Source organism: Panthera pardus, unplaced genomic scaffold (assembly GCF_024362965.1).
Source record: "Panthera pardus isolate Hobbes unplaced genomic scaffold, ASM2436296v1 HiC_scaffold_12, whole genome shotgun sequence".
NCBI classification, from domain to species: Eukaryota; Metazoa; Chordata; class Mammalia; order Carnivora; family Felidae; genus Panthera; species Panthera pardus.
In genome coordinates, this window is record NW_026526677.1 from 18,106,163 (window position 1) to 18,131,617 (window position 25,455).

At 54.8% G+C, this 25,455-nt stretch overlaps 1 protein-coding gene and 1 long non-coding RNA gene across 8 annotated transcripts in view; one reads left to right on the forward strand and one right to left on the reverse strand.

Annotated features, from left to right (window-relative positions):
• PRDM11 (PR/SET domain 11) overlaps positions 1-25,455 on the reverse strand; it is a 90,010-nt gene that overhangs the window by 46,774 nt on the left and 17,781 nt on the right. For 2 of the 7 annotated variants that reach the window (XM_053899804.1, XM_053899805.1), the window contains exons 2-4: positions 7,498-7,622; positions 7,023-7,126; positions 6,164-6,426 (exon numbers count right to left, since the gene is read on the reverse strand). In XM_053899804.1, coding sequence (XP_053755779.1) covers positions 6,164-6,426; positions 7,023-7,126; positions 7,498-7,616 — 486 coding nt within the window. In that variant the 5' untranslated portion in view covers positions 7,617-7,622. Of the gene's footprint in view, positions 1-6,163; positions 6,427-7,022; positions 7,131-7,497; positions 7,623-8,230; positions 8,426-25,455 lie in introns of those variants that run through there. The other 5 variants (XM_053899803.1, XM_053899807.1, XM_019470193.2 and 2 more) reach the window with 5 other exon arrangements.
• On the forward strand, positions 9,277-10,074 carry LOC109279233 (uncharacterized). Its single transcript, XR_008421151.1, has 2 exons — positions 9,277-9,507; positions 9,940-10,074. It is a non-coding gene; the product is annotated as an uncharacterized LOC109279233 (long non-coding RNA).

Genomic DNA, 25,455 nt, shown 5'->3' on the forward strand with positions numbered 1-25,455 from the left:
CCTCTTTCTTCGGCCTTTTACCAAACCACACGGCTGCACGGCACTCCCAAACACCTCACGCGTGCAGCATCGTCTCCGGCCTTCGGTGTCTGAGGGCAGCTTGGAAACCTTGGCAATGATTTATGGAGTTTATCATCTCCAGTGAGATGAGAAAGCAGAGGACGAGGGCAGTTCTTTCCCAAACGGCCAGAAGTGATGGCAAGACTCCTGCAAGAAGAGGCCGGGCCGTGGAGAGATGCAAAGTGGAAATGAACGTTGGGTCCATCTGAATGCAGGCCCTGTCCCCACACGGGGCACGGTGGGACCAGCTTTCCTCTGTGTTGAGGGGAGAAGGAGAGGGAACCAGTGCTGGGCAGAAAGGATGAGAAGAAGAAAGTCAACCAAGGCCAGCAGGTAGGAACAGGTGAGATAAGGAAGGCGGAGAAGGGCCGGGCGGAAGAACAAGAGGGTGGGTTCCGGAGCCCAGACTACTGGGTTGGAAGCCCAGCTCAGCTGCTCACCAGCTGTTTAGTTTTGTGCAGGAGAACTTCTCCTCGCCAGGCCTCAGTTTTCTCAGTTGGTACAATGGGTAGAATACCCATTTCACAAGGGGTAACGTTAGCATCAAATGAGGTCTGTTGTAAAGTGCTGAGCACAGGCCCAGAAACATCATAGGTGCTCAAGAAACGCAAACAGCCACGCTCATCACGAGCCCCATCGTTACTTCTACCAGAATACACTGCACACACTGAGGAGTCGTGGACGGAAATGCGTTGTGTTGGACGAGGGCCAGAGCTTCTGAAGGCGGGCAGGAGGTCAAGAAAGGACAGCAAGTACGGCTTTGAGACAGGATTTGACAAATGCATGCGGTTTATTTAGGATGTGGGGGCTTCCAGATCCTGGTCCAAAATCAGTGCTGTGGTTCACCCCACTTTTCCGCCCTCCCTCCGTTCAACCAACCCATCAACTGAGCTGGCAGTTGTTCCTCACTCCGGCTTTTCCCTGACTGAGGCCCCGACTGAGGACGCACGCGCACACACACACACACACACACACACACACACAGGTCCTGCTTTCTTGAGCCATTTTGCACATCTGTTCTCTCCAAGCCTTCGACACCTCTCACCTCACCGGATCACAAAGCCTCCGCATGGCCCCGCGGCCTCCAACCACTCCCTCCCCGCACCCATCCATACGCCACAGCTCGCGGCTCCCAGGCCTTAGGAACATCCAAGGGAGCAACACTGCTGGCCCCTGGTCCCTGAGCTGCAGGCCACGCCCACTCCTGACTGCTAGAGCTGGTCTAAGACGAGGCTGCAAACTCCAGGGCTGCCTCCTCTTCCCCCTTTTCTCCACACCCTAGACCCAGGCCAGGCCACAAACCCGGGGAAGCTGCCTCCTTCAGAGACTCTAAGCTTGCCCAGCCGGGCTGTCCCAAAGTGCAGCTTCTCATGGTGGGAGGTGGGGGCCCTGACAGCCCTTCCCTGGGCATGGCCCTAGATTTTCTCCTCTGCTGAACTTCTACCCATCCTTCAAGACCCCTCTCCGATCCGCCCAGTCAAAACCAGCTCCCCTTCTCCCTGGCCCTATAGCTTTCCGTGGTAGCACCATCACCAACAATGCTCTGCCTCGGTATTACTCGGCTGGACATAGGCCTCCTCCCCTCCCATCCACCTCAGTCCCTGCTTCTTGTAGCCGGACCCCAGGCTCCATGAGAACAGGCGGCAAACCTCATGTGTTTCTGATGCCCCCAGGGCTCCCTGAGTGCTCCCTTCTCAGCCACGTGTCCCCACGGAGGAGTTACTTAAAGCCTGGCATTGCAGAAAGGCGCTACCTTTGAAGGAACCCGCCGCGTACCACGCGTGGGCTGTGGGAGCTGGGGTTGCCTACTTAATGACCTCTTGGGTCCCGGGTTCCCTCCTCTGCGCCGGAAGGGCAGCAACCTGCCGTGAGGACGAATGTGGCACACAGCTGGCATACAATCGTTGCTCACAGGCGGCCAGACTTCTGAAAACAAGCCAGCCCCCCTTGCTGGCTCCCTCTCCTCACTTCCCGCTCACGCCTTGGGCCCCAGCAGCGTGGCTTCTGCCGTGAAACTGCCTGTGCCCAGGACACGAAGACCCCCGTGCTGCCCGAACACAGCGGCTCTCAGGCCTCACGCTTCCCTGCAGCCCTGTCCCCACCGCCTGTCCCTTCCCGGGGCCTCAGCTGCGTCCGTTTCCACGCTTGGTGTCCCCTACACCCAGGCCTCTGTCCTCGGCTGACCCATGTGCGTCGGTGCGCCCCAGGATGGCTCACCTGAGCACCTCACGGGCATCTCCGGCTCGACTCACCCCCCCACCCCGAACTCACCTTCGCCGCTCTCCCGTCTCAGGCCAGCTCTCTCCACAGCTCCGCACGTGTTAGCAGACGACCCCCAGACACCGCACTGAGTTCCTAGCGCTGCTTAACAAACTGCCACGACACGGTGGCTTTCGAACACCACACGTTTATTATGTCACGGTTCCAGAGGTCACAAGTCCTAAGATCGAGGCGTCGGCAGCGGGCTGAGTTCCTTCTGGAGGCTTGAGGGAAGAATCTACTTCCTTGCCTTTTGTAGCTTCTAGAAGCTGTCTGCAGTCCCTTGGCTCCCGGCTCCTTCTTCTATCTTCAAGGCCAGCAGGATAACATCTTCCAATCTTGTCTGACTCTGACTCTCCTGCCTCCCTCCCATAAAAATGCTTGTAATTCCACGAGGCCCACCCCGATAAACCAAGATAATCTCCCCACCTCAAGCGCCTTAATTGAATTATGCCTGAAAGTCCCTTTTGGCCTCTAAGATGACATCCATACAGGATCCGGGGATGAGGATGTGGCCATCTTGAGGGGGCCATTATTTGGCCTACTGTACTCATTTCCCTCCGTCTGCTCCAAGCCTCTAGGGTACCCCTCCAGTGACAGAAGACATGTTGACCCATCGCCCCTCCATATGCAACGTCTCCATCTGAACGTTCTCGGACGATAGGAGAGCTTGTCCATCACGCCTCACCTCTGCTCGATATTCAACCGTCTCTTCAGTGGGACCCTCCCACCAGGATTTTCAAAGACGTTCACGTCTCTCTCTTAACAAAGTCCCCCGCCCCCCGTGCCTGCCGGCAGCCAACCCTCGTATCTCCTGTCTCTCTTCCACTTGTCTTATCTCTAATCAAGCTTCTAAGAAGTGCCTATGCTGGTCACCCGGCTTCTCACAAGGTTCCCTTCGAGTGGTGCTCTGACGGGGCTTCTCCACCACAGCACTCTGGACCCCCGAGACCAGATCGCTCTTTGTTGTAGGAGGCTGTCTTCTGCATTACGAAAAGTTTAGCAGCACCCCTGACCCCTACCTTCTAGATGCCAGGAGCATAGCCCCCATCCCAAGCTGTGACGGCCCAAAATGTGTCCAGACATTGCCAAATGTCCCCCGGGTGGGGGGCGGGGGGAGGGCAGGGAGGAAGGGAGCAAACTGCCCCGGGTCGGGAACCTCGGTCTTGGAGTACCAGTTCTTGCTAGAGTGGCTGGTGACTTCCCTGGCAATAAGCCCAGTGGACCATTTCAAGTCCTTCTCTTGCCTGGCTTCTCAGAAACACTTGACCCTGTTGACCGTTCTGGCCTTCCCGCCTCTCAGGGTGCACTTCCTCAGTGTCCCTTGCAGGATCGTGCTCCCCTTCTGGACGGCTAAACCACCGAAGTTCCTCAAAGCTCATTCTAGGCCCTCTCCGCCTCTCGTCCATCGATTCTCCTTGGGGGCGGCCCTCCGCACTCCCAGCCCCGCTGATACCTGTGTGCAGGTGGTTCGTGAAGTGACATCTCCGAATCTCCTTTCCAAGCTCCGAACCCGTATCACTGACTGCCTAGTCGCCATGGCCACTGGGTGCCTTGATGTCACTCCAAAGTCACCGAGTCTAAAACTGCCTCTTGCCCTCCACCCGGGCCCCGCCTATATTCCATTTCTCAGAGACAGATACCTGCCCGACCTGCTGAGAGCAGGACACTGAAGGGCTCGTTTTCACCAATTCCCTCTCCCTTACTTAGGCCAATCAATCAATTTCCAAGTCAACCCCACTCATCTCCGAAATAGTTCACAAACGAGTTCACCCTTTCTTCATGTTGCTGCCCCACCCTAACCCAAGCCTCCACCATCCCCTACTCAGACAATGATCCATTCTTGACCCATGCCCCCTGCTCCCAATCTGTTCTCCAGCCTGCAGCCAAAGTCACCCTTTCAAAACATAAATAAACTTCTCATTGTTCTTAAAATAAAGAACAAAAGTCCCAATTTGGCTCAGCGGGCCCTATACATCCAAGACTGTCTCCCCCTCCAGGCCCCTGTGTTCGCTCCACTCCGGGCACAATGACCTAGTTGCGCAAACATGCCATACTCTCGCCCGCCACAGGGCCTTTGCACATGCTGTCCTGTTCATCTGGTGGGCATTCTCTTTCTTCAATCACAGCTCAACTATCAGGAAGCCTTCCTTGACCTCTGGCCACATCACTTCCTCTGGTTGCTCCCTTCTCTCCTAGCCTCACTGCCTCTTCATCACCTGAGCCATAATTTTACATTTATTTACCTTATTATTTGATTCATTCCGGCTTCCCCACAATAAGCTCTATGAGGGCAGAACTGATGTCTGATCTGGCCCATCACTGTATCCCTGAGGCCAGTTCAGGGCTTATCACAAAGGAGACCCACAAGAAAGGTTTATTTCATGACTGATAAATGATCTTCCTACTCCATAGCCTGCTCTTGTCTACCGGTCCCACCTTCCTCCAACTCTGCTCAAGCTGGATGCTCGAGAGGCGTCCCTAATAATCCCTTCCACTTCAGATCTTTACATACCCTCCTCCTTACCTCCACGTCCCATCCATCAATAAATCCTGGAGATTCTCCCTCCTAAGTCTCTCTCAAATGTGCCTGCCTGTAGCACCTAAGTTGAAACTAGCATCTTTTCTGACCTGAAACCCCCCCCCCTCCCCAGCAAGGCCCCTACCCATCCTGATTCTGCGTTCTGCAACCTGACCTAACCCTGACCTAACCATTCTGTAACGCCTCTGCCCGACAATCTTCAGAGGTTCCCATGGCCCGCAGAAGGAGCATGCGCTTACCCTGGCTTATGAAATGTAGGGTGATCTGGCCCCTGACTCCCTCTCCTGCTGATTTCCTGCCACTCTGCCTGTCAGGCTCATTGCTGTCGCCACACGGACCTGCCAGATGCGTCTCTCGCTCAGCCGACCTGTGTGAATACAGCATCCCCCCACCCCCCTTCCACTAACTACTACTCATGCTTCAAGTCTCAAGCTAGAGGAAATCCCGCCCAAGCCCCTCGAGTAGGCCAACAACAACAATAATAATAGCTGATATTCACCGCATGCTTCCTAAAGGCAGGCGCGGTCCTAAGAACTCTGTAGTATTGACCCATCGTGTCGCACCGTCAACTAGGATTATTCTGTTACAGGACAGGCACAGAGAAGTGAAATGATTCATCCAAGGTCACACCAGATAGGAAATAGCAAAGCTGGCTGGCGTAATGAACTTGGGCTCCAGGCCCCAAATCCATCAGCACCATGAACTCCACCGTCTCCCTCTGCAACTAGAATGTCTCGTCTTCCCTCCATCAGTAGCAATGATCACATGTGCCCGTACCTGTTCAATCCCTGTCCCTCCCCCACCGGACTGTCCACTCCCCGAGGGCAGGGGCCACGTTTCCTCGGGCACCCGGTCCAGCCGCTGGCATCACTGCTTTTTTAGCTGAATGTCGTGCTCTGCATTCCCACAGCCCCCAGACCCAAGTCACCCACTCCGGAGGAGGGCTTGAGGTAAACCCTTGGTCCATTTCACAGAACGGTCTACCAGACCCACACATGAAGCATCATGAGAAAATCACCCTGAATTCTCTCCGGCTGGCTGGTCCCACGGGCTCCCTAGAGCCCTACCCCTGATTCTGCGGACTACCGCCTGACGGGCTCCTTAGCATGGCCCTCGGCCACCAAGGATCACAACCACTCAGCCAGGGCCAGGGGGGTAGCAAGAGCCATCATGCACGCATCCCGGAGTGATGGCAGAAAAAAAGCTCTTGGGCCTGGCTGGGCCAGCGTATGGCTCCCCCTGCTGGCTTCCTTCCATGTTCATTAGCACCCTCTCCCACTGCACAGCCCAGGGGACACTCACCAGCCACGAGAAGAAGCCAGCCGATTTGTCCTGGGTGGAGATCTGCCCCTCATAGGGGCCGAAGATGTGACCCTTGGGGATGACCTCATTTATGCATCGCACGTCATTCTCCCCACTGGCTTCCTTGACCACCTCCATGCCCTGTGGGATGGTGAGGGCAGCCCTGTCTGGGATGCCCACGGGCACCGGCGTGTCGGACACAAACACTGGGGGACCGTGGTTCGGACACTCATCCACAAAGTACTCCTGGCAGGACTCGCAGACTGAAGGGACGGAAAGAGCGAAGAGAGCCTCAGTTGCTGCAGGGAGGCAGGACCTCCATGGCAGAGGCTGAGGGGCTGACGGGAAGCCCACCCTGAGGACGGCACAGGGCCGTGAAAAGCCCACCGCAGGGGACTCGGGAGTCCCGGCCCTGGCTCCGCCCCAGCCAGCCACAGGCCCCAGAGTCTTCAGTGGTAATAACCCATTCCCCTCCCCGGGGGCTCAAAGGACACGCCTGCCAGTGCGAAGGAAGCCACTAGCAACCTTTGTATCAAGTTTCAAGCACAGCTTTGGAGTCAGATGGGTCTGGGTTTGAACTGCAACCATGCCTCTGTGGCCTGTGGGACCCGAGGCAGGGTGCTTAACCCTCACCAAGCCCTGGTGTCCTCACCTGGAAAATGGGACCCATAACAGCCACCTCAGTGGTTAATGGTGAGGCTAAACTGAATCCGGGACCCGTGTCTGATACATGACAGGCGAACGCCTATGGTCAGTTACGGCTGCAAACTCCCTAAGCAGAGCTGGGGTGGAGGGTGGGAGTCGGGGGGGGGGGGGGGGAGGGAGGAGCAACCCAGGAACAGCCTCGAGCTCCACTTACACCAGAAGTCCACTTGCTGGAAGCTTTTGGGCATGATGAGCTCACGCTTCCCCTTCAGTTTCTTGGGCTCCACTTCCATGGACGAGGGGTCTGGTCTCCTAGAGCTGGCCAGACCAGGGGCCAGTGGAGAAAGCAAAGAAGCCATCAGAGAGCGGGAGGCTGGTGGGCAGAGAAGCCGTGGACCTGGCCAGGAGGCCACGGGGATGCGGCATGGGCCGAGGAGCCCCAGCCAGGCTGCCCATTCAGTGCAGGGACAGCGAAAAGGTAGGATCTGAGACCTGGACCCAGCCAGGCCTTCTAGGGTCCCTGCTTGCGTGCCTTCTAGAGCCTGCGCTCTCCCCTCTGCTCCAAGGAGCTGCCCAGAGCAGGTTAAGGAAGGTGGGCCAGGAGTGGGAACTCTTCCCCAGGGCCTCCAACCAACCCAGCCCGACGACTCCCCACTTCTCCCTCTCCTGTCCCCACACCAGGGCCTCACCAGGGCTGGCCATACTCCTGGTCGCGGAGTGGGGAGCAGACCTCTGTCTTCACCACGGTCACCATATCCCCCACGGCCGCCTTGGTCTGCGCCAGGCACTCCTTCATGTTCTCAGTCATTCTGTCCTGGGGACGCGAAGGCGGGACCAGCACAGGAAGAAGATCAAAGAGACAGGGGAAGAAGGGTGAGTGTCACAGAGGGCAAGCGGGGGGTCCCGTGGAGTCTGGTTACCCTCCCTGCCATCCCCAGAGGAAGCGCTGGAGAACACAGACAACAAAAACAGCTGTAGCTCGGCCAAGAGGAAATGCCATTTCTATCCCGGGCTGGTCCTGGGGAAGACTGGAGCCACCAGCCCCATGGGGTCAGAGGACGAGGGGCAGCTCAGGCCAGGGGGCAGGACTGGAGAGCGCAGCCCGGACCCCAAGGCCAAGGGGCAGAGGGTGTGGGGAATCCACAGGAAGGAGCCTCGCACAAAAGTCTGCACTGGGGGGCAGGGGAGGGATCGACTCAAGTCCAGCTGGGGCCAAGCGGGGCTGGAGGATGAAACGGGCCCCCAGCGCCTGGCTGTGCAGCCCCTCACCCAGAGGCTGCCAGGGAATGCAGCCAGGCCCGCTTTGCCAGCTCAGAGCAGGTACAGGCGGGGCCTGGGGGTCCCGGTGTGGGCCGGCGAGCCAGCCCTGACTCCGAGCCCCACCCGCTCTCTCCAGGGAAGTCGCCCCAGCCCGCCGCTTACCGCCCTCCTCCACCACCGCGCCGGGCTTCAGCCCCTCCCTCGGCACCCCTGGGTCCTCATGCCAAGCCCGGGGACACTCTTCGGGCCAGGGCGGTGCGCAGCTCAGGCTGGGACCGCGCTCGCGGCCCGGGACTGGGCAAGCGGCGTGTGTGACTCACTACCCGGGGCCCCGCTGGCCACACCCCTGCTCCTCCGCTAATCAGCCCCCTGCTCCCCACCGGGGCCCCAAAGCCGGCGGCTGCTGGGAGGGGTGCGGGGAAACACGACGGCCTGCCCCCTCCTCCAGAGCCGGCGGGGCCGGGGGGGCGCGCCGAGGGGGCGGGGGCTGCCCGGGCGGGCCGAGCCGCCCCGTCCCGGCCCCCAGGCCGCCCCCCCCCACCCCCGCCCGCCGCCGCGGCCCCGCGCGGCGTCCCGCCCGCGTGTCCGGCGGGGAAAGTGTGAGGTCCCGCGGCCGGGCGCAGGGGCGGCGCGGGGGGCCGGGGAGGGCGCGGGCCGCTCTCTCCCTCTCACCAACCTTCCCGGCGGGGAGCTCCCTGCCCTGCCCGGCCCGGCCCTGCCCAGCGCCGCCCCCCGCCCGCCAGGCCCGGCATTCCTTGCGGGGGCATGTGGCTTCTTGCCGGCCCCGGGGGCACGCAGTTGGCTGGCGGCCGGGAGGGGGGCGCGCGGGGAGCGGGAGGCAGCGGGCGCCCGGGAGGGGCGGCGGCCGGGGGCCCGCCCGGCAGGGGGTGCAGCGCCCGGCGGGCTGGGGGACGCCGGGCGGGCGTCCGGGGTGGCCGGGAGCGGAGGTGGCGGGCGAGCGAAGCGGGTGGGCGACCGGCGCGGGCGGCCCCCCGCGCGCCTTCCCTGCGGCCGCCGCGGACTCCGCGCGGCTGCGGCGCGGCCTGCGGCGAACCGAGCGACACAGATCCCTGCACGCCACGCCGCCCCTTCCCCACCTGCGCGGCCTAGGGTGGGGACCCGGCGCCTGCGGGGGGGGGGGGGCGCGGGGGGGGGGCTCCATGCCTGGTGGCTGGCCCTCAGCCACCCGTCAGGGGGCAGGGGTTGAGGGTCGCTGAGGCAGGAACCTAGGGCGGGAAGATGCCAAGGGACTTGCCCAAGGTCGCCCGGTCCATTCCTGATGGAATCTAGACTGGAGCCTGGGGCCTGCTGAGTAACCGGGAAACAGGAGAACCCCCAGATCCAAGCGTTATGTTTCAGGCCTCTGCCCAGCCTCTTCCAGAAGGATCACCGGGATCACCCTGGGATGGGTTAAGGCAGCCCACAAGTCCAGCTGCCAGGTAGGGGCAAGGTCCTATGGATTCGTAAAGGTTCACTGAGCACTTCTGCCCTGAGGAGCACTTCTCACTCGGATGGGCAATATTCACACACAACACACCGCGCGGTAGTGAAGTCCGGTGGTTAGACGCCTGGGTCTCCAAAGGGGCACTGCCTGTGTTCAAGCCCCGCTGACTGGCTATGTGACCCTGGGCAGGTGTAAGGGACTGAAAGTTTGTATGCTCCCCTACCCCCATTCATGGGTTGATGCCGTGGCCTTTCACGTGACTATATTTGGAGACTGGGCCTGCAAGATGATAAAGGTTAAATGAGGTCCTAAGGGTGGAGCCCGAATCTAATAGGGCTGGTACCCTTATAAGAAGAGGGAGAGACACCAGAGTGCACTCTCTCTCTCTCTCTCTCTCTCTCTCTCTCTCTCTCTCTCTCTCCACCAGGTGACGACAGCGAGAAGGCACCAGTGTGCAAACCAGGAAGAGAATTCTCCCTAGGAACCTGATCGGCTTGCACCTTGATTTTTTGGACTTCTCAGCCTCCGAACCCGAGAAATAAATGTCTGGTGCTTTAGGCCACCCCGTCTATGGCATTGTGTTATGGCAGCCTGAACAGACTGAGACAGCAGGTTATCCAACTCCCCTGTGTGCCCATTTGTTCCCCTCGAAAATGTGGCCCGTGTTAGATTCCGTCCCAGACATTGCTGTATGAAATGGACCAAGATGAGTTTGGAGGGGGCCAGCTTAATACCCTCTCCAGCTTCATGTTCTTTTCCTTAGGGCACTTGTCACCCTTAGAACAGTCTTTTGCCAGCAGCATTATTTGATTAATACCTCATTCCCACTAACAGATGGTAAGTTCCACACGGGCAGGCACTTTTGCTCTCCACTGAATTGCCAGCACTCGTCACCGTGTCTGGCACCAGGGAAGAGCTAAGGAAAGACCAGCAACGTGCTAAGGCATAAACTTTAAGGAGGCACCCACCCTCAGGATCATGCACTTGCAGGCACGGCACCTGAAAATGAGCGTGTCCTTGAATCTGGCACCCTCGGTGCCTGGCTTGCCTTATCCTGGCCTCAGCCTTGCCCAGCACATAGCGTATTCTCAGTATTTGCCAAAGGAATTAACGACCAGCGACCCATGTCGCGATTCACCGGCCCCCTCTCATATGTCCTGCTGGCCCCCTGGAGAATCTCAACTCTGAAAGAGATCTGAGAAGCGAAGACAGGGCGGGTGGGTTATTGTCTTGAATCCTCGTCTCTTTGGGGTGCTCCCTCAGTGATCTCTGCTAGGCAAGGTGGGTGGTCCGATGGGTGAGGCTGGCGTTGAGAGGCAGTGAGGTAGGTACAGTGGAGAGTAGGAATGGAATTGGACCCCTGAGTCCTGGACCCGAACCTGATAGGAAGTCATAGGTGTATGCGGTGAGCATGGGAACATCGCTTAAACGCACCAGGCCTTGGCGTCTTCCTTGGTAAAATGGAAATCATCATAATTGCCAGGTTATCCCCATAAGGAATGAATGAGAGAAAGGCTGGGGCAAGACCTTGGGAGGGGCCAAGTGCTACTGGTTTGTAAAGGGTATTAGTATTTAACTGGCCACCCAGAGGCAAAGAGTGAGCAGGAAGAAGAGAGAGGGGGGATGGGGGGAAGACAGGCCAGAAAGGGGGAGGGGAAGGAGGGAAAAGGCAACAGTAAGAGAATCAAGGATGGAGGGGAAGAGGGAGAGAAGAGAGGAAAGCAGGCATGGGGGTGGGGAGGAAGAGACATGCAGACATTTTTCTGCATCTTGAATGGAAAACGATCCCCTCTGAGGAAAACATTCATTTGTCTCTCCAAGTAGAGAGGTCTTCTAGCCCTTTCCTGGGATGTCTTACTTTTCATTTACATCCCACCTTCATCAGGGAAAAGAATCGTGATGATTTATCACACAAACACATACTCAAACAGGACAGAGATTTCATGGAGAACGACTGATGCCAGTTCTACCAAGAATCTATCATAAGATGGCCAGCGATCCAGCTGCGCATTCGGTTCTGAGCCTCCTGGCAGCTACGGCAAAAAGGGAAACGTGATGGGTTACAGAGCTCTCGTTATTTGACACTGATTTATTCAGTGCACGATTACGTTCTTTCCATTCTTAGAGGAGTCCAGCCGCCTGGGGGACCAGAACCGAGCCTCACTTGCATGACTGAGGTGCATTACAAGTCCCTTCTGTGTCTGGAGCGGAGGCCGTGGGGGTGGGGTGGGGGAGGGAGAGGATGGCGCGCGGCAGGCCGTCCATTTGGGAAGAGAGAGAGATCACCACAGGTTGGTGTCCTTCACTGGGCCCATCTCAGCGGGCGCTGTAAAGCCTGCAACCGGTTGAAGGTCCAGCAACTGTTTCCGCGGTCTGCTGTGGACCCGTTTGCCCAGGGAGGGGCTTGGGGGAGGGGTGGTCAGCAGGCCTCACGGAGGACTCCACGCTGCTGGCAGTGGTCCCTCTCAGCTGGCTCCTCTGAGTCTGCACACGCAGAGATTAGGCATGTTGCGAACCCAGCAATGAGATGCAAACCCAAGAGGAGGGGGCAGAATGCAACTCAGGAGGCAGCAGCTCTGTTTTCACCCTTGGCAGCGTGCCAGGGTCCTGGAATGCCCGGCAGCCAGCGTGGCCTGAGGACTGGGAATCTGTGCCCACTTGGTTTCCCTAGAGGCTGGCACCACGAGCATCTGACAGGTCTGCTCTGGTTCCACCACAGCATCCTGTGTTGTTCCGTCCCATAACAAAGGGACAGGCCATTAGAGGGCTGGCCCCAGTCATGCGGTGACCTGGGCCGGGTCCCCCCGGCTCTGAGCTTCAGTCCTGGCTGTGCCATAAACTTTTTAGGTGACCTTGAGCAAGTTCCTGCCTTGCCCCGAGACTCAGCTTCCCTTTCTCGAGAAATAAAAGGTCCAACATGGTTCTTAACAGCAAATCACGGGGGCAATGGGGGCAGAACATGGAATTCTTAAGGGAGTTGTTGAATTAAATGCCCAGCAAGCACTGCCTATAGAGAGAATAAATGATACGCCTTGAACTTGCACGTGAGACAGATTTGTAAATGTATATACATACTTTTACGATGAACAAATGATAAGTTTATATTAAAATGTTACTGAATTCGGAGAAGCCAAATGTCACCATGTGTTTTGTTCACCAACTGATTCCAGCACAGCCACTTACAAGCTATGTAACCTTGGAGAAATTAACCACTCCTACCTTCCTTTCCCTGTCCAATGGGACTGATGTCAGAACCCATCTCTTAGGGCCGTTTTACATAGCATAGTATCTGGCATACAATAAGCACTCTATAAATAATTAGTTCTTATTATCATTCATTTATTTAGTATTTTAAAAGTATAGCAGACATCAGGGGGGCACGTCGATGAAAAAATTTTTTGACGTTAAAAAAGGGGGCTTTACAAGCAGTTACGACCCTTAAGAGAGAAACACGTTTATTTTTTTTTTTAATTTTTTTTTAACGTTTATTTATTTTTGAGACAGAGAGAGACAGAGCATGAACAGGGGAGGGGCAGAGAGAGAGGGAGACACAGAATCTGAAACAGGCTCCAGGCTCTGAGCTGTCAGCACAGAGCCCGACGCGGGGCTCGAACTCACAGACCGCGATATCGTGACCTGAGCCGAAGTCGGCCGCTTAACCGACTGAGCCACCCAGGCGCCCCAGGAGAGAAACACGTTTAATAAGTCTATACTATAAAGATGCTCATCCCAGTAGAAAAATGGGAAATAGCATTAAAAAAGCAATTTGCAAAAGAAGAAAGATAAATGGCCGATATGCTTTATGAAAAAGCCACAACACTTTCATACCCAAATAAATATAAATTAAAACAAACACCATTTTTCCTCTGTTAGGTTGGCGAACATTAAAAATCTCTATCCTATTCCAGGTTGGCGAGAGCGTGGGGGATATACCCTACACACCCTCCTGGCTGGAATATAAATTGGTATGACCTTTTTGGAGGGCAACTTGGCAACACATATCAAAAGACCTGAAATGAGAAAACCTTTGTAGGAGCAACCCCAAACCTAGGAATTTCTCCTAAGGGCATCATTAAGTTGTGTTCAGAGATTTACCCATAAGGTTGTCCTCTGCAACACTATTTTTAGTAGCAAAAAAAAAAAAAAAAAAAAAAAAAAAAGAACCACACAAAAACAAAACAAACAAAAACCACCGAAGAATAAAAGTAAACCTTGAAAACAGGAGAGAAGTTAATATGTAGCACACGGTGAAATATTAGACAGCAACTAACAACGCTTCCGAAGAATATTTATTGACATGGAAACACATGCTCAACATACTGTTAGTGAAAAATGAAAGCTACTAAGTGAAAGAAGATAATTGGAAAGGCCCCCTGCTGTATGATTCCCACTATATGACATTCTGGAAAAGGCAAAACTATGTAGGCAGTAAGAAGGTCAGTGGTTTCCAGGAGTTAGCAGGAGGGACGGATGAACAGGCAGAGCACAGAGGATTTGTAGGGCAGTGAAACTACTCTGTGGGACAACTATAATGGTGGATACATGTCATTGTACCTCTGTCCAAACCCCTAGAACGTACAACACCAACAGGAAGCCTGAATGTAAACCACGGACTTCGGGTGATGATGACGTGTCAGGGCAAGTTCATCGGTTGCAACAAATGTAGCACTCCCGGAGTCCGGGAGACGGCGGGTGTGCGGAGACAGGGAGAATATGAAAGCTCTCCGCACATTCCCCTCAGTTTTATTGTGAATCTAGAACTTCTCCAGAAAATAAAATCTATTTTTAAAGATGAAGGTTGTTGGGACGCCTGGGTGGCTTAGTCGGTTAGGCGTCCAACTTCAACTCAGGTTGTGATCTCCCAGTTCATGGGTTCGAGTCCCGCATCGGGCTCTGTGCTGACAGCTCAGAGCCTGGAAGTCTGCTTTGGATTCTGTCTCCCTCTCTCTGCCCCTCCCCACCCCCACACTCTGTCTCTCAAAAATATATAAACGGGGGGCGCCTGGGTGGCTCGGTCGGTTGGGCGGCCGACTTCAGCTCGGGTCGTGATCTCGCGGTCCGTGAGTTTGAGCCCCGCGTCGGGCTCTGTGCTGACAGCTCGGAGCCTGGAGCCTGTTTCGGATTCTGTGTCTCCCTCTCTCTGGCCCTCCCCCGTTCATGCTCTGTCTCTCTCTGTATCTCAAGGGTAAATAAACGTTAAAAAAAAATTTTTTTTAAATATATAAACAGTAAAAAATTAAAAAAAAAGAAAGTTGTGGAAAGTTAGATATAAAATAATTCCATTTTAGAAATATATATGGATTGGGACACCTGGGTGACTCGGTTAAGCGTCCGACTTTGGCTCAGGTCATGATCTCACAGTTCATGAATTTGAGCCCCACATCGGGCTCTCTGCTGTCAGCGCAGAGCCTGCTTTGGATCCTCTGTCCCCCTCTCTCTCTGCCCCTCCCCGGCTCATTCTCTCTCTCTCTCTCAAAAATAAATAAACATTAAAATACATATATAAAAAAAAGAAACATGGATTTGCACACACAGGTCTAGGAGAATATATTCTGGCGGATCCCACGTGGTTAGTTGAAGCAGTGTTAAAGGGAAAGTGTTTCTCTTTTCTTCCTTTCGCTTATGAGAAAAAAGAAAGTCTCAGAGCACCTGGGTGGGTCAGGGTGTTAAGCTTCTAACTCTGGATTTCAGCTCAGGTCACGGTCTCATGATTCGTGAGATGAAACCCGGAGTCGGGCTCTACACTGAGCAGGCTGGGACTCTCTCTCCCTCTCTCCCTGCCCCTCCCCCACTCTTGCTCACAGGTATTTGCACTCTCTGTCTCCCTCTCTCCAAATAAATTTAAAAACTTAAAAAAAAAAGTCACCTAACTCTTTAAAGCTCATTTATACTCTTTATACTCATTAAATTTAAGAACTGCTAGCAAAGATAATAATGTCTAAGGTTCTGCCATTCTCATCGACTTCGTCACCGGATGCTGAGACCCAACCAATTGGTCGGGAGGAAGGAGGATTCAAAATTAGAGACTGAATACGAGGCATATAAGTGGCACTGGCTGTATATTTCATGAATGAATGCAAATCGACTGACTGGCCAGTAAGGGCCCTGATATTTCGATCGTGAAGACTTCTATTTTTCTTTTTCTCTACGAGTCCCATTTTGGAAGATTTTATCTGCCGAAAAGCCTGCACGCGCTGTGTAATGACTCGTTCATTTTCCTAGTTTTTCCCATATACACCAGTGTGCGATAACCAGGATTAACCAGGGTAAACTGGTTAGCTGCTATCATCCCAAGCAAAAGCAGAGAAATCTGGCGTGCTCATTCATTTGTCCTGCTGATTACAGAGAACCGTACAACATTCATTAAACTTTTTATGTTTACAAAATAGCTCAGCGGGTAGATTACTATGTAGAAATGAGAATAAACAAACCACAACTACACGGTATAGTATGTAGTCACAAGGCCGAGGAAAGAAACGAGCCCCAAAGGGTACATACTGTATAATTTCATTTATATAAAGTTTAAAAAGCAGGCAAAACTACAGTGTTAGAAGCCCGTTAGTGGCACGGGCGCCTGGGTGGCTCAGTCGGTTAAGCGTTCGACTTCGGCTCAGGTCATTATCTCAGGGTTCATGAGTTCAAGCCCTGTGTGGGGCTCTGTGCTGACAGCTCCGAGCCTGGAGCCTGGTGCGGATTCTGTCTCCCTCTCTCCCTGCCCCTCCCCTGCTCTCACTCAAAAATAAACATTAAAAAAAGAAGAAGCATCAGGGATAATCTTTGGGCATAACTGGAAAGGGATAAGGAAGGGGCTTAGACGATGTTGGTAACGCTCTATTTTTTAAGTTGGCGCTGAAGAGGAAGAGCAAAGAACTTCCATGGGGGAAACTAACCCAGTCCAGCCCGTGATTTTGCAGCTGGAGGACCTGGGGTCCAGCCAGTGAGGCTCCCGATTGAGTTCCAGGCTTTGTCTGCAGAGCGGTTGCTGGGGGAGCATCAGCGGTACAGCTGGCTGGGGGGCAGGTGAACACATTCTCCCCAGGAGGTCCCTCCTGCTGAACCTTTTTTTTTTTTTTTAACATTTATTTATTTTTGAGACAGAGAGAGACAGAGCATGAACAGGGGAGGAGCAGAGAGAGCAGGAGACACAGAATCTGAAATAGGCTCCAGGCTCTGAGCTGTCGGCACAGAGCCCGACGCGGGGCTCAAACTCACTGACCGCGAGATCATGACCTGAGCCGAAGTCGGCCGCTTAACCGACCGAGCCACCCAGGCGCCCCCTGCTGAACCTTTTAAAGGTAACAGGTTGACTCCACCATTGATAAGATTTTGATAAAATGAGGTTGGGAGAGGGGCGCCTGGGTGGCTCAGTTGGTTAGGCATCTGACTCTTGGTTTCTGCTCAGGTCACGGTCTCTCGGATCCTGGGGTCAAGCCCCCAGCTGGGCTCAGCACAGACAGCAAAGAGGCGAGAGCTTGCTTGGGATTCTCTCTCTCCCTCTCTCTCTCTCTCTCTCTGCCCCTCCCCCACTCATTAGCTTGCACGTGTGTGCTCTCTCTCAAAATAACACGTAAAAAGAAGTAGGTTGGGAGAAGCACTGTAAAGTTTCTTGAGTCAAGTGGGGAAGGCGGTCAAGAGTGGCACCTTTTTTTGAAAAAAAATGTTTTATGTTTATTTTTTGAGAAAGAGAGAGACAGAGAGAGACAGAGCATGAGCGGGGGAGGGACAGAAAGGGAGACACAGAATCCGAAGCAGACTCCAGGCTCCGAGCTGTCAGCACAGAGCCCGACGCAGGGCTTGAACTCACGAGCCGTGAGATCGTGACTTGAGCCAAAGTCAGACACTAAACCGACGGGGCCACCCAGGCGTTCCCAAGAGTGACACCTTTTTTATGTGTTTGCTTCTGACAGGGGACACTGATGGTACCTGGATCCCCTTCCCCCTTTCCTCCCCACTAATAGAACCGAACAACGTTCAGGTGCGACACCTCCCTCCCAGGACCTATAAGATTCAGAAGCTGAGCCTACCGTCAGCTCCAGGTATGGGCTCAGATGAATCTAAGCCGATTATGGCAATACCACCCCCCTCCCCAATTACTGGATCATGGACCTGGCCTTTCATCAGCACCTGACATTCCCCTCCCGAGGAGGTCAAGGTCAGACACCTGCCCAACTCAGGCCCATCAAAGGAAGAAAAGGACTTTGATCTCAGGACTTGAATAAGAAAGGATGCAGCCATTGCTGCAGAAAGCAGCCACCTTCCTCCAGAAGCACCCTTTAGAACGAAGCTGGTAGGCAGAGCAGAGGGAAGGTGTGGTATAATAAGTAATATATCTGTTCTTTGTCCCCAGTTCCTGGCAAAGAACACCTGAAACCCTTGGAACTTCCCAAGTAATAGAAGCGTCTTTTGTTATTCATAAGGAGCCCCTTTCTAGCATACCTGAGTTTTTGCTCATAAGTCACTTCCGGTGGGGTCCCTACATAGCCTCAAAATGGGGAGGGTCCCGGAGACCCAGTGTTTAGAAAGTCAGAACCTCCAGCCCCCACCCACTGACCTCCTGGGAGGGCAGGGGGGCTGGAGATTGAGATCTACAAAGATTCTTAGGTTTTTAAATTGAGGCACAGTTGACTCACAACATTACATTAGTGTTGGGTCTGCAAGGTAATGACTTGATATTTGTCTACACTGTGAAATGATCTCCACAGCAGGTGCAGGTAGCATTCATCGTAGTTACAGAATGCCTTTTTCTTGTGATGGAAACACTTAAGATCTACCTCCTTGGCACCTTTCAAATATGCAATACAGTATTGGTAACTGTGGTCACCTTGCTGGGCATTTCACCCCCAGCACTTGTCTCTTTTACCCCTACGAGTTTGTCTCTTCTGTCTCCCTTCATCCTTTTCGCCTCCCCCCTCCCCCACCCCGCTGGCAACCACCGATCTGTTCTCCGTGTCTCTGAGCTTGGTCTGCTTTGGTTTCGACTCCATGGAGAAGGGAGACCGTACAGTATTTGTCTGCGTCTGACTTACGTGACTTAGCACGATGCCCTCGAGGTCCACCTATGCTGTCACAAACGGCAAGAGTTCATTCTTTTATACGGATACATGGTATTCCATCGTGTATCTATATCACATCTTCTTTCCCCAATCACCTGTCCGTGGACACTTCCGTGGTTTCCATGCCCTGGCTGTCATAAACATGGGAGTGCAGGGATCTTTTCACAACTGCGTTTTCGTTCTTTGGATAAATGCCCAGAAGTGGAAATGTGGGATCATATATGGTGTTTCTACTTTTCGTTTTTTGAGGAACCTTCATATCATCTTCCACAGTGGCAGCACCAACTTACAGCCCCAGAGCAGTGCACGGGTTCCCTTTTCTCCGCATCCTGGCCATCACTCGCTACCTGTTGCCCTTCTGATGATAGCCGTTCTATTAACGTGATGTATCACACGGATTGACTTGTGGATATTGAACCAGCCTTGCATCCCAGATATAAATCCCACTCGATCGTGGTGAATAATCCTTTTAATGTCTCGTTGGATCCGGTTGGCTAGTGTCTCGCTGAGAATTTTTGCATCCACGTTCACCTGTGTGTCGCTGCGGGAGGAATGTCTGTTCACATCCTCTGCCCACCTTTTAATAGGATTGTTTGGGTTTTTGCTATTGAATGGCATGAGTTCTTTGCATCTTTCGGATATTAATCCCTTACCAGATACACGATCTGCAAATATGTTCTCTCACTCAGGAAGTGGCCTCAACAATTCTCGAACGAGATTCAGAGGGCTTCCTGGTCGGCGAGCACGTGAGATGCCGGGAGGCCAGCGTACCCGGAGACGTCACAGAGGCTCCACGCTCCTTCCCACGTACTTAACCCTGTGCGAGGTCTCTTCCATCTGGCTATTCCTGAGTTGTATCCTTTATAATAAACCGGTGACTGTAAGCAAAGCACTTTCCTCAACCCTGTGAGTCATTCTACCAAATTATAGAAGCTGAGGAGAAGGAACACGGGTGCCCCAGGACCTGCAACTGGTCTCCAGCAGAGAGAGAGGGAGACAGAGAATCCCAAGCAGGCTCCGTGCTGTCAGCACGGAGCCAGATGCGGGGCTCGAACTCAGGGACCTGAGCTGAAATGAAGAATCAGACGCTTCACTGACGGAGCCCCCCCAGGCCCCCCTGAAGTGGGGACGGTCTCGTGGGACTGAGTCTTCAATCTGTGGGGACCAGGGCTAACTCTGGGTGGCTTTAGAACTGAATTGAGCCGTTGGACAGCTAGCTGGTGTTAGAGAACCAAAGAACGGGCTGGTGTTGGAAAACATCTCAGGGACGGAGACATCAGCGGACAAGGGAATCAACTGCTCCTGCAATCGGCCTACTTCTGCACCCCCTGTTATGCCTCTTTGTTACCCGAGCCCCCTAGGGCGGGTCTCTATTCTGTGCAGCTGTCACCATCCCCCCTGGTACTTGTCCAACGAGGCACCTGCCTCCCTATTCTGGCTGTGCCTCTGTAAAGACGTTGCTTCGGGGTGCCTGGGTGGCTCGCTCAGGTAAGCCCTTGATTTCGGCTCAGGTCACCATCTCACAGTTGGGAGCCCCCGGCGTCGTGCTCGGCGCTGACAGCCAGAGCCTGCTTGGGATTCTCTGTCTCCCTCTCTCTCTGTCCCACCCCATGCCCTCTCTCTCTCTCTCTCTCTCTCTCTCAAAATAAATAAATAAACTTAAAAAGAAAAAGACTCTGCCTTGGCGCCTTGGCCTCCCAAGGGGCAGATGAGGAGCGCCCACGACATCTCCCCGCTGGCACCCCAGTCCCCCAAGCCCACGGCCGGCAGCTATCACCTGAGCACTCTCTCCCACGCACTGCTGGTGTATCTGTGAAGGGCAGTATATGCCGGGAACCTTTAAAAAACATGCACATGACCTTCTGTCCTGCGATTTCACTTCTAGGAATTTCCCTGAGATACACGTGTGAGAGTATTCACTGTAGCGCAGTCTAGAACAGCAAAAGACTGGAAATAACCAACGAGTTGTCTGGAGGCTGGTTGAATAAATGACAGGGTCCACGGGCGGCTGTTTCAGGGCAGGAGGTGATGGGACAACCGTCCGGCTCCCACCGTGGCCACCACCGTGGTCGGGGCCACGTCTCCCTCCGGCCTGAAGGGCTGCAGGGGCAGCCCGACTGCCTCCCGCCTTCCACTCTGACCTGCTGTCCATCCTCCAGCCCGCGGCCAGCCGGGTGAGCCTGTTACAACCTGTCAGATCAAACCCTCGGCGGAGCCCCGTGTCACACGCGGCAAACAGCAAAGCTCTCCAGACAAGACGCCGTTGCCCTCTGTGCCCTCCGCGCCTACGGGGTGCCCCCTCCCTCCCACCCCAGCCAGAGGGCTGCCTCGCTCGGCCTGCAGCACCCCATGCTCCTGTCTTGCCTTTTGCACCGGCTGTTCCCTCTGCCTGGAATGCTCCCCCTCCAGAGACCCGCGGGGCTCCCTCACTCCCATCGGGGCCTTTCTCTACTCAGTGTCCCATTCTCTGCCACCTACGTAAAGTTGCCGGCTCCTGACCAGTCCTACCCCTCCTCCCCTGTTGGATTTTCGCCCTGAGCATGACTCACCACCAAATCGACGTGGTGCCCATTTATATTATTTGCTCTCTGTCCCCCCAGCCAGAATGTAAACTCCAGGAGGGCAGAGAGATGTTGACCTTCCGTTTAGTGCTGTATCCCCCGCAAGGGGAACCGTGCCTGGTGCAAAGTGAGCACACGACAAACGTTTGTTGAATGGGTTACAGAATCGGTGGTGAAAACAAAACCCAGGGCAAGACAGCCTAAGTTGAGAGGCCGCAGAAAATGGTGGATAAGAGCACAGATTCTGGTCCTCGGCTGCCTAGATTCGACTCCCAGCTGCTTCACTTAGCACTGTGTGATGTTGGGGCGGTTCCTTAACCTCTCTGTGCTTGGGGGCACCTACCTGGTAAGGCTGTCAGGATTAAATGAGTTCATATTTGTAATATACTTAGAATGGCAACTGACACGAAGCGAGTAAGCTGTGTAAGTTTTATATAAAATAAACAGGCCCTGTTTTAATAAATAAAAAGGACACACACATATACATGGGCCCACGGATGCGGAGAATATTCTTAATCTGTGGTTGCCTCTGCTCCCGGGCCAGAGGGTGAGAGGAGGAAAGGGTCTTACTTCCAACAGAGTTTTACATCGGATTTGTGCACTTTGGATTTAAAAAATAGATTAGCAGAGGCACCTGGATGGCTCAGTCTGTTAAGCATCCAACTCTTGATTTTGGCTCAGGTCATAATCTCGCAGTTCATGAGTTTGAGCCCCGCGTCGGGCCCTGCGCTGACAGCGTGGAGCCTACTTGGGATTCTCTCTCTCCCGCTCTCTGTGCTCCTCCTTGCTCTCTCTCTCTCTAAATAAAAAACTAAACATTAAAAAAAATAGACTAGTAACGCCTATGAGTTATTGATTGTTGAGGCTGCATGACAGGTACACGGAAGTTTCTTACACTCTTCTATCTAACAAAAAGTTTTAAAAGGTGTGTTGGTATTGATGGTTTAAAAAATAACCTGCAGGCTGTCCTGCCACCTCCTGGGCAGTGAGCAACCAGCAAAAAACGGTGCAGAAGGGGAGGCCTCTGCTGATGGAGGGGGGTGGGCAGAGAGGGCTCCCCTCCACCACCTGCTGTCCCCTGGTAGGGGACTTGCGCCCCCCCCCCCCGTGATGCTAATGAGGAAGGCGGGGAGTTTAAGCCATCTGCACCCAGGGCCCCTGTGGCTTTTAAGGAGTAGGGCTGGAGAAAGTGAGCTCTCCCATCCCACTGCCTCCAGCAGGCCGTGGGAGCTGAAAGCCTGCACCCAGACCACTGGGTCCAGGGCCCTCCTTTCCTGGCTCGAAAAGTCAGGCCCAGGTGGGACTGACCTGCTCAAAGCCTCCAGGAGGACGGTGGTGGGAGATAAGAGCCCACTGCCACGGGTCTATGCCGGGCAGCCCCTCACCCAGCCCTCCCTTCTCCGGCCCCTGTCCGGGGTGTCCTGTGTATTCTCAAACCCACACTTCTCCCGCCTGCGGGGCTGGAGGCTCCATTTAGGGAGGTAGGACCCCGAGGAAACAACACGCGGTGTTCTGGCTCCAAGGAAAGGGGTCCCAGTGCACGGTGAGACCGGAGGGGAAGGTCTGTGGAGGGAGTCACTGGGGGAATATGGGTGGGAGGGCCCTGTAAGCCTGGCACCCTGCCTTTATTTCCTCAGCAGTCTTCTCCTCCTCCCCTCTCGCTGCTCCTTCCTGTCCCTGCCCCTCTCACTGGCTCTTTATTCTATTCTCCCGGTCTTGCCCCGAATCTCAAAATTAAAAGAAACCTCAAAAGTCACCTAAATCCTTACTTCTCAATGTGTGGTCCTCAGACCAACGGTAAGGGCATCACCCGGCGCTTATTACAAATGCAGAGTCCCAGGGCGCCCGGGGCGGCTCAGTCGGTTCAGCGTCCGGCTCTTGATTTCAGCTCAGGTCGTGATCTCGCGGTTCATGAGTTTGAGCCCTGAGTCCGGCTCTGCTCTGACAGCGCGGGGCCTGCCTGGGATTCTGCCTCCCCTCTCTCTGCCCCTCCCACTCCCCAAAATAAATAAGTAAACATTAAAAGAAGAAGAAGAAGAAGAAGAAAGGCAGAGTCCCACGCTCCACCCCAGACCTCCTGCATCAGAGACAGCCCCAGGTGACGGGCACACGCGTGTAAGTTTGGAGAGCACCCGTCTGAACTGCCCCACCGCCTGCACGGTCACCGTCTGGGCCCATTGTGTCACCCCATGGGACTGGGGGGTGCAGTGACCAATGCCACCATGTAATGACCCTGCCGTTCGCTGGGCTGCAGTCACCTGTCCTGCTGATTCATAGAGTCTTGGCCAGAAGCGTGGGGTTCTTGCCGACCTACGTGTGTGCATGCGTAGGCACGTCTTGGGGGTCTCCGTGTGTGTCCCCTGTGGCCATTTACTAAGGCACGTAGCTCAGTCTCGAAACAGTGACAGACATCAGTTATCCGGGCACAGGCAATAAAGAAGCAAAGGACGAGACGATTTCGGAGAATGTGTATCTGCCAGCCATAGTGAATGGTGCAGGGAAGGGTAAAGGGCCAGCCAGTCAGGAGTGGCGGTTTTGGGGCATTGGAAGAACCTGCGGGGAAGAGGGCGAGTGCTGAAAGAACTGAGTTACTACGGATCTGCTGGCAGCCAGCCACTGTGGCACCACATACACCAGCCTGCCTCTGAAAGGAGCCAGGGCAAAGGAGTGCAGAGTTAAGATGAAAAGACCAAGCGGCGAGGACACCGTGCGAGCCCTGGATCCAACCGTTCCTGAAGCCGTGCACGATCCTGGACTCTGCACTTTGCTAGGCCCGTAAATTCCATTTTGGCCTAGTCCTGATTGACTTGAGCTTCTGTCTTACTGTATTTAGTCCTTTCAAAAACCTAGTGAGTACAGTTTTACTTTACTTGTTTTCCAGACGGGAAACAGAGGCTCCGACAGGGCCAGTGCCTTGATCAGGGCCGCACAGCAGCTGTCTGGAATCTATCCAAGTCAAAGCCCATGCGATTTCCAGTACTCCCAGGTGGCAGTCCAGCATGGGGGTGACACCCTACAGTCAGGGGGTGGGGTATGGTCTTCCATGGCAGGTAGTGAAGGCGCTTCCTGGGAGAGGTGGCCCTGGCGGGATAATCAGAACCTGATCCAACCGGAAACCGGCCTGTAGAAAGGCAGCGGAAGAAAGGATCCGCAGGTTACAAACCGGTGGCTCGTTCTTGTTTTCTGAGGTTTTTTTTTTTTCTTAATTTGTATTTTTGTTCCAGTTGCCAACTCTGAAGAAACGGAAGATCTCCTGTAAAAACACGATGTTCAGCTTTGCTGGGAAGTCAGAAGGACTGGCAACAGCAGGCAGGTGGTTCCACATGGCAAGAATTTGCCGGAGCTGGGTGGTGGGGGCCCTGCTCCGATGGGCTCCAATGCCTACTCTCCACGGCCCCAGCCGGCCGTGTTCCCTGCCCAGCCCGGCATCCGAGTTCACGGCCACGTGGCTGGGACCACAGTGCTGGGCGGACGCCGTCCTCTGAGAACCCAGACTCCGGTGAGATGGGGTGCTGGGGTGGGCCCTCACCAGCCGCCCAGCCTCTGTCCACTCTGGCTGCTCCCAAGTCCCCCGTTCCTGGTACCCGGCGGGGGCTCAACACACACTTGCGCAGGAGTGGAAGAAGCAAACGAGCGCGTGTGAGCCACCCGGTAACTCCACTCCCAGAGGCAGCGTGGTCTGGAAGTCGGGGCGTGAGCTCTGGGGTGAGACGGCTCGCCATGGACTGTTACCCACCGCTCACAAGTGTATCATTGTGGGGGGTGGGGAGTTACGTTCCCTTCTGTGCCTTCAGCTACCCCTCCGGAAGATGGGAATAATAATGGTCAAACAGGGTTGCGTGAGCGAAGGGGTAAGCTGTCCGCAAATAACCATTAGCTTGACCTCTTCCACCGGTGGACAGACTTGAGACAAATTCCTTCCCCCGGTCCGGGCCCCGGTTCATCCAAGGTGGTTAGGTTTGACTTTGCCAGGACCTGTCAGCTCTGGTATTCTGTCACTAGGAAAAGTCAGCATTCGGGCGAACTCCTGGAGCTCATCACGAACAGGCCCCCGGGGCCACCGGGGGCTCTCTGTTAACCACCTCTCTGCTGAGGTCCAAACAGACCTTCGATGGCCGTCATGGCAAGGTCACTCAACGCCAAATTCCTTTCCATTCAGCCCCAGCTCCAGCTCCAGGACCAGCTGGGGCTCCTTTACTCCAAGTCATGATACCCCGAAGGTACAGGGACACGGCTGGAAGGAGCGAGCCCCCGGGGGCCCCTGGTGGGGTCCCCGGGGGTCCCGTCCTCACCCCTGCAAGCACGCAAGCAGAGCTCTCACCACAGGCG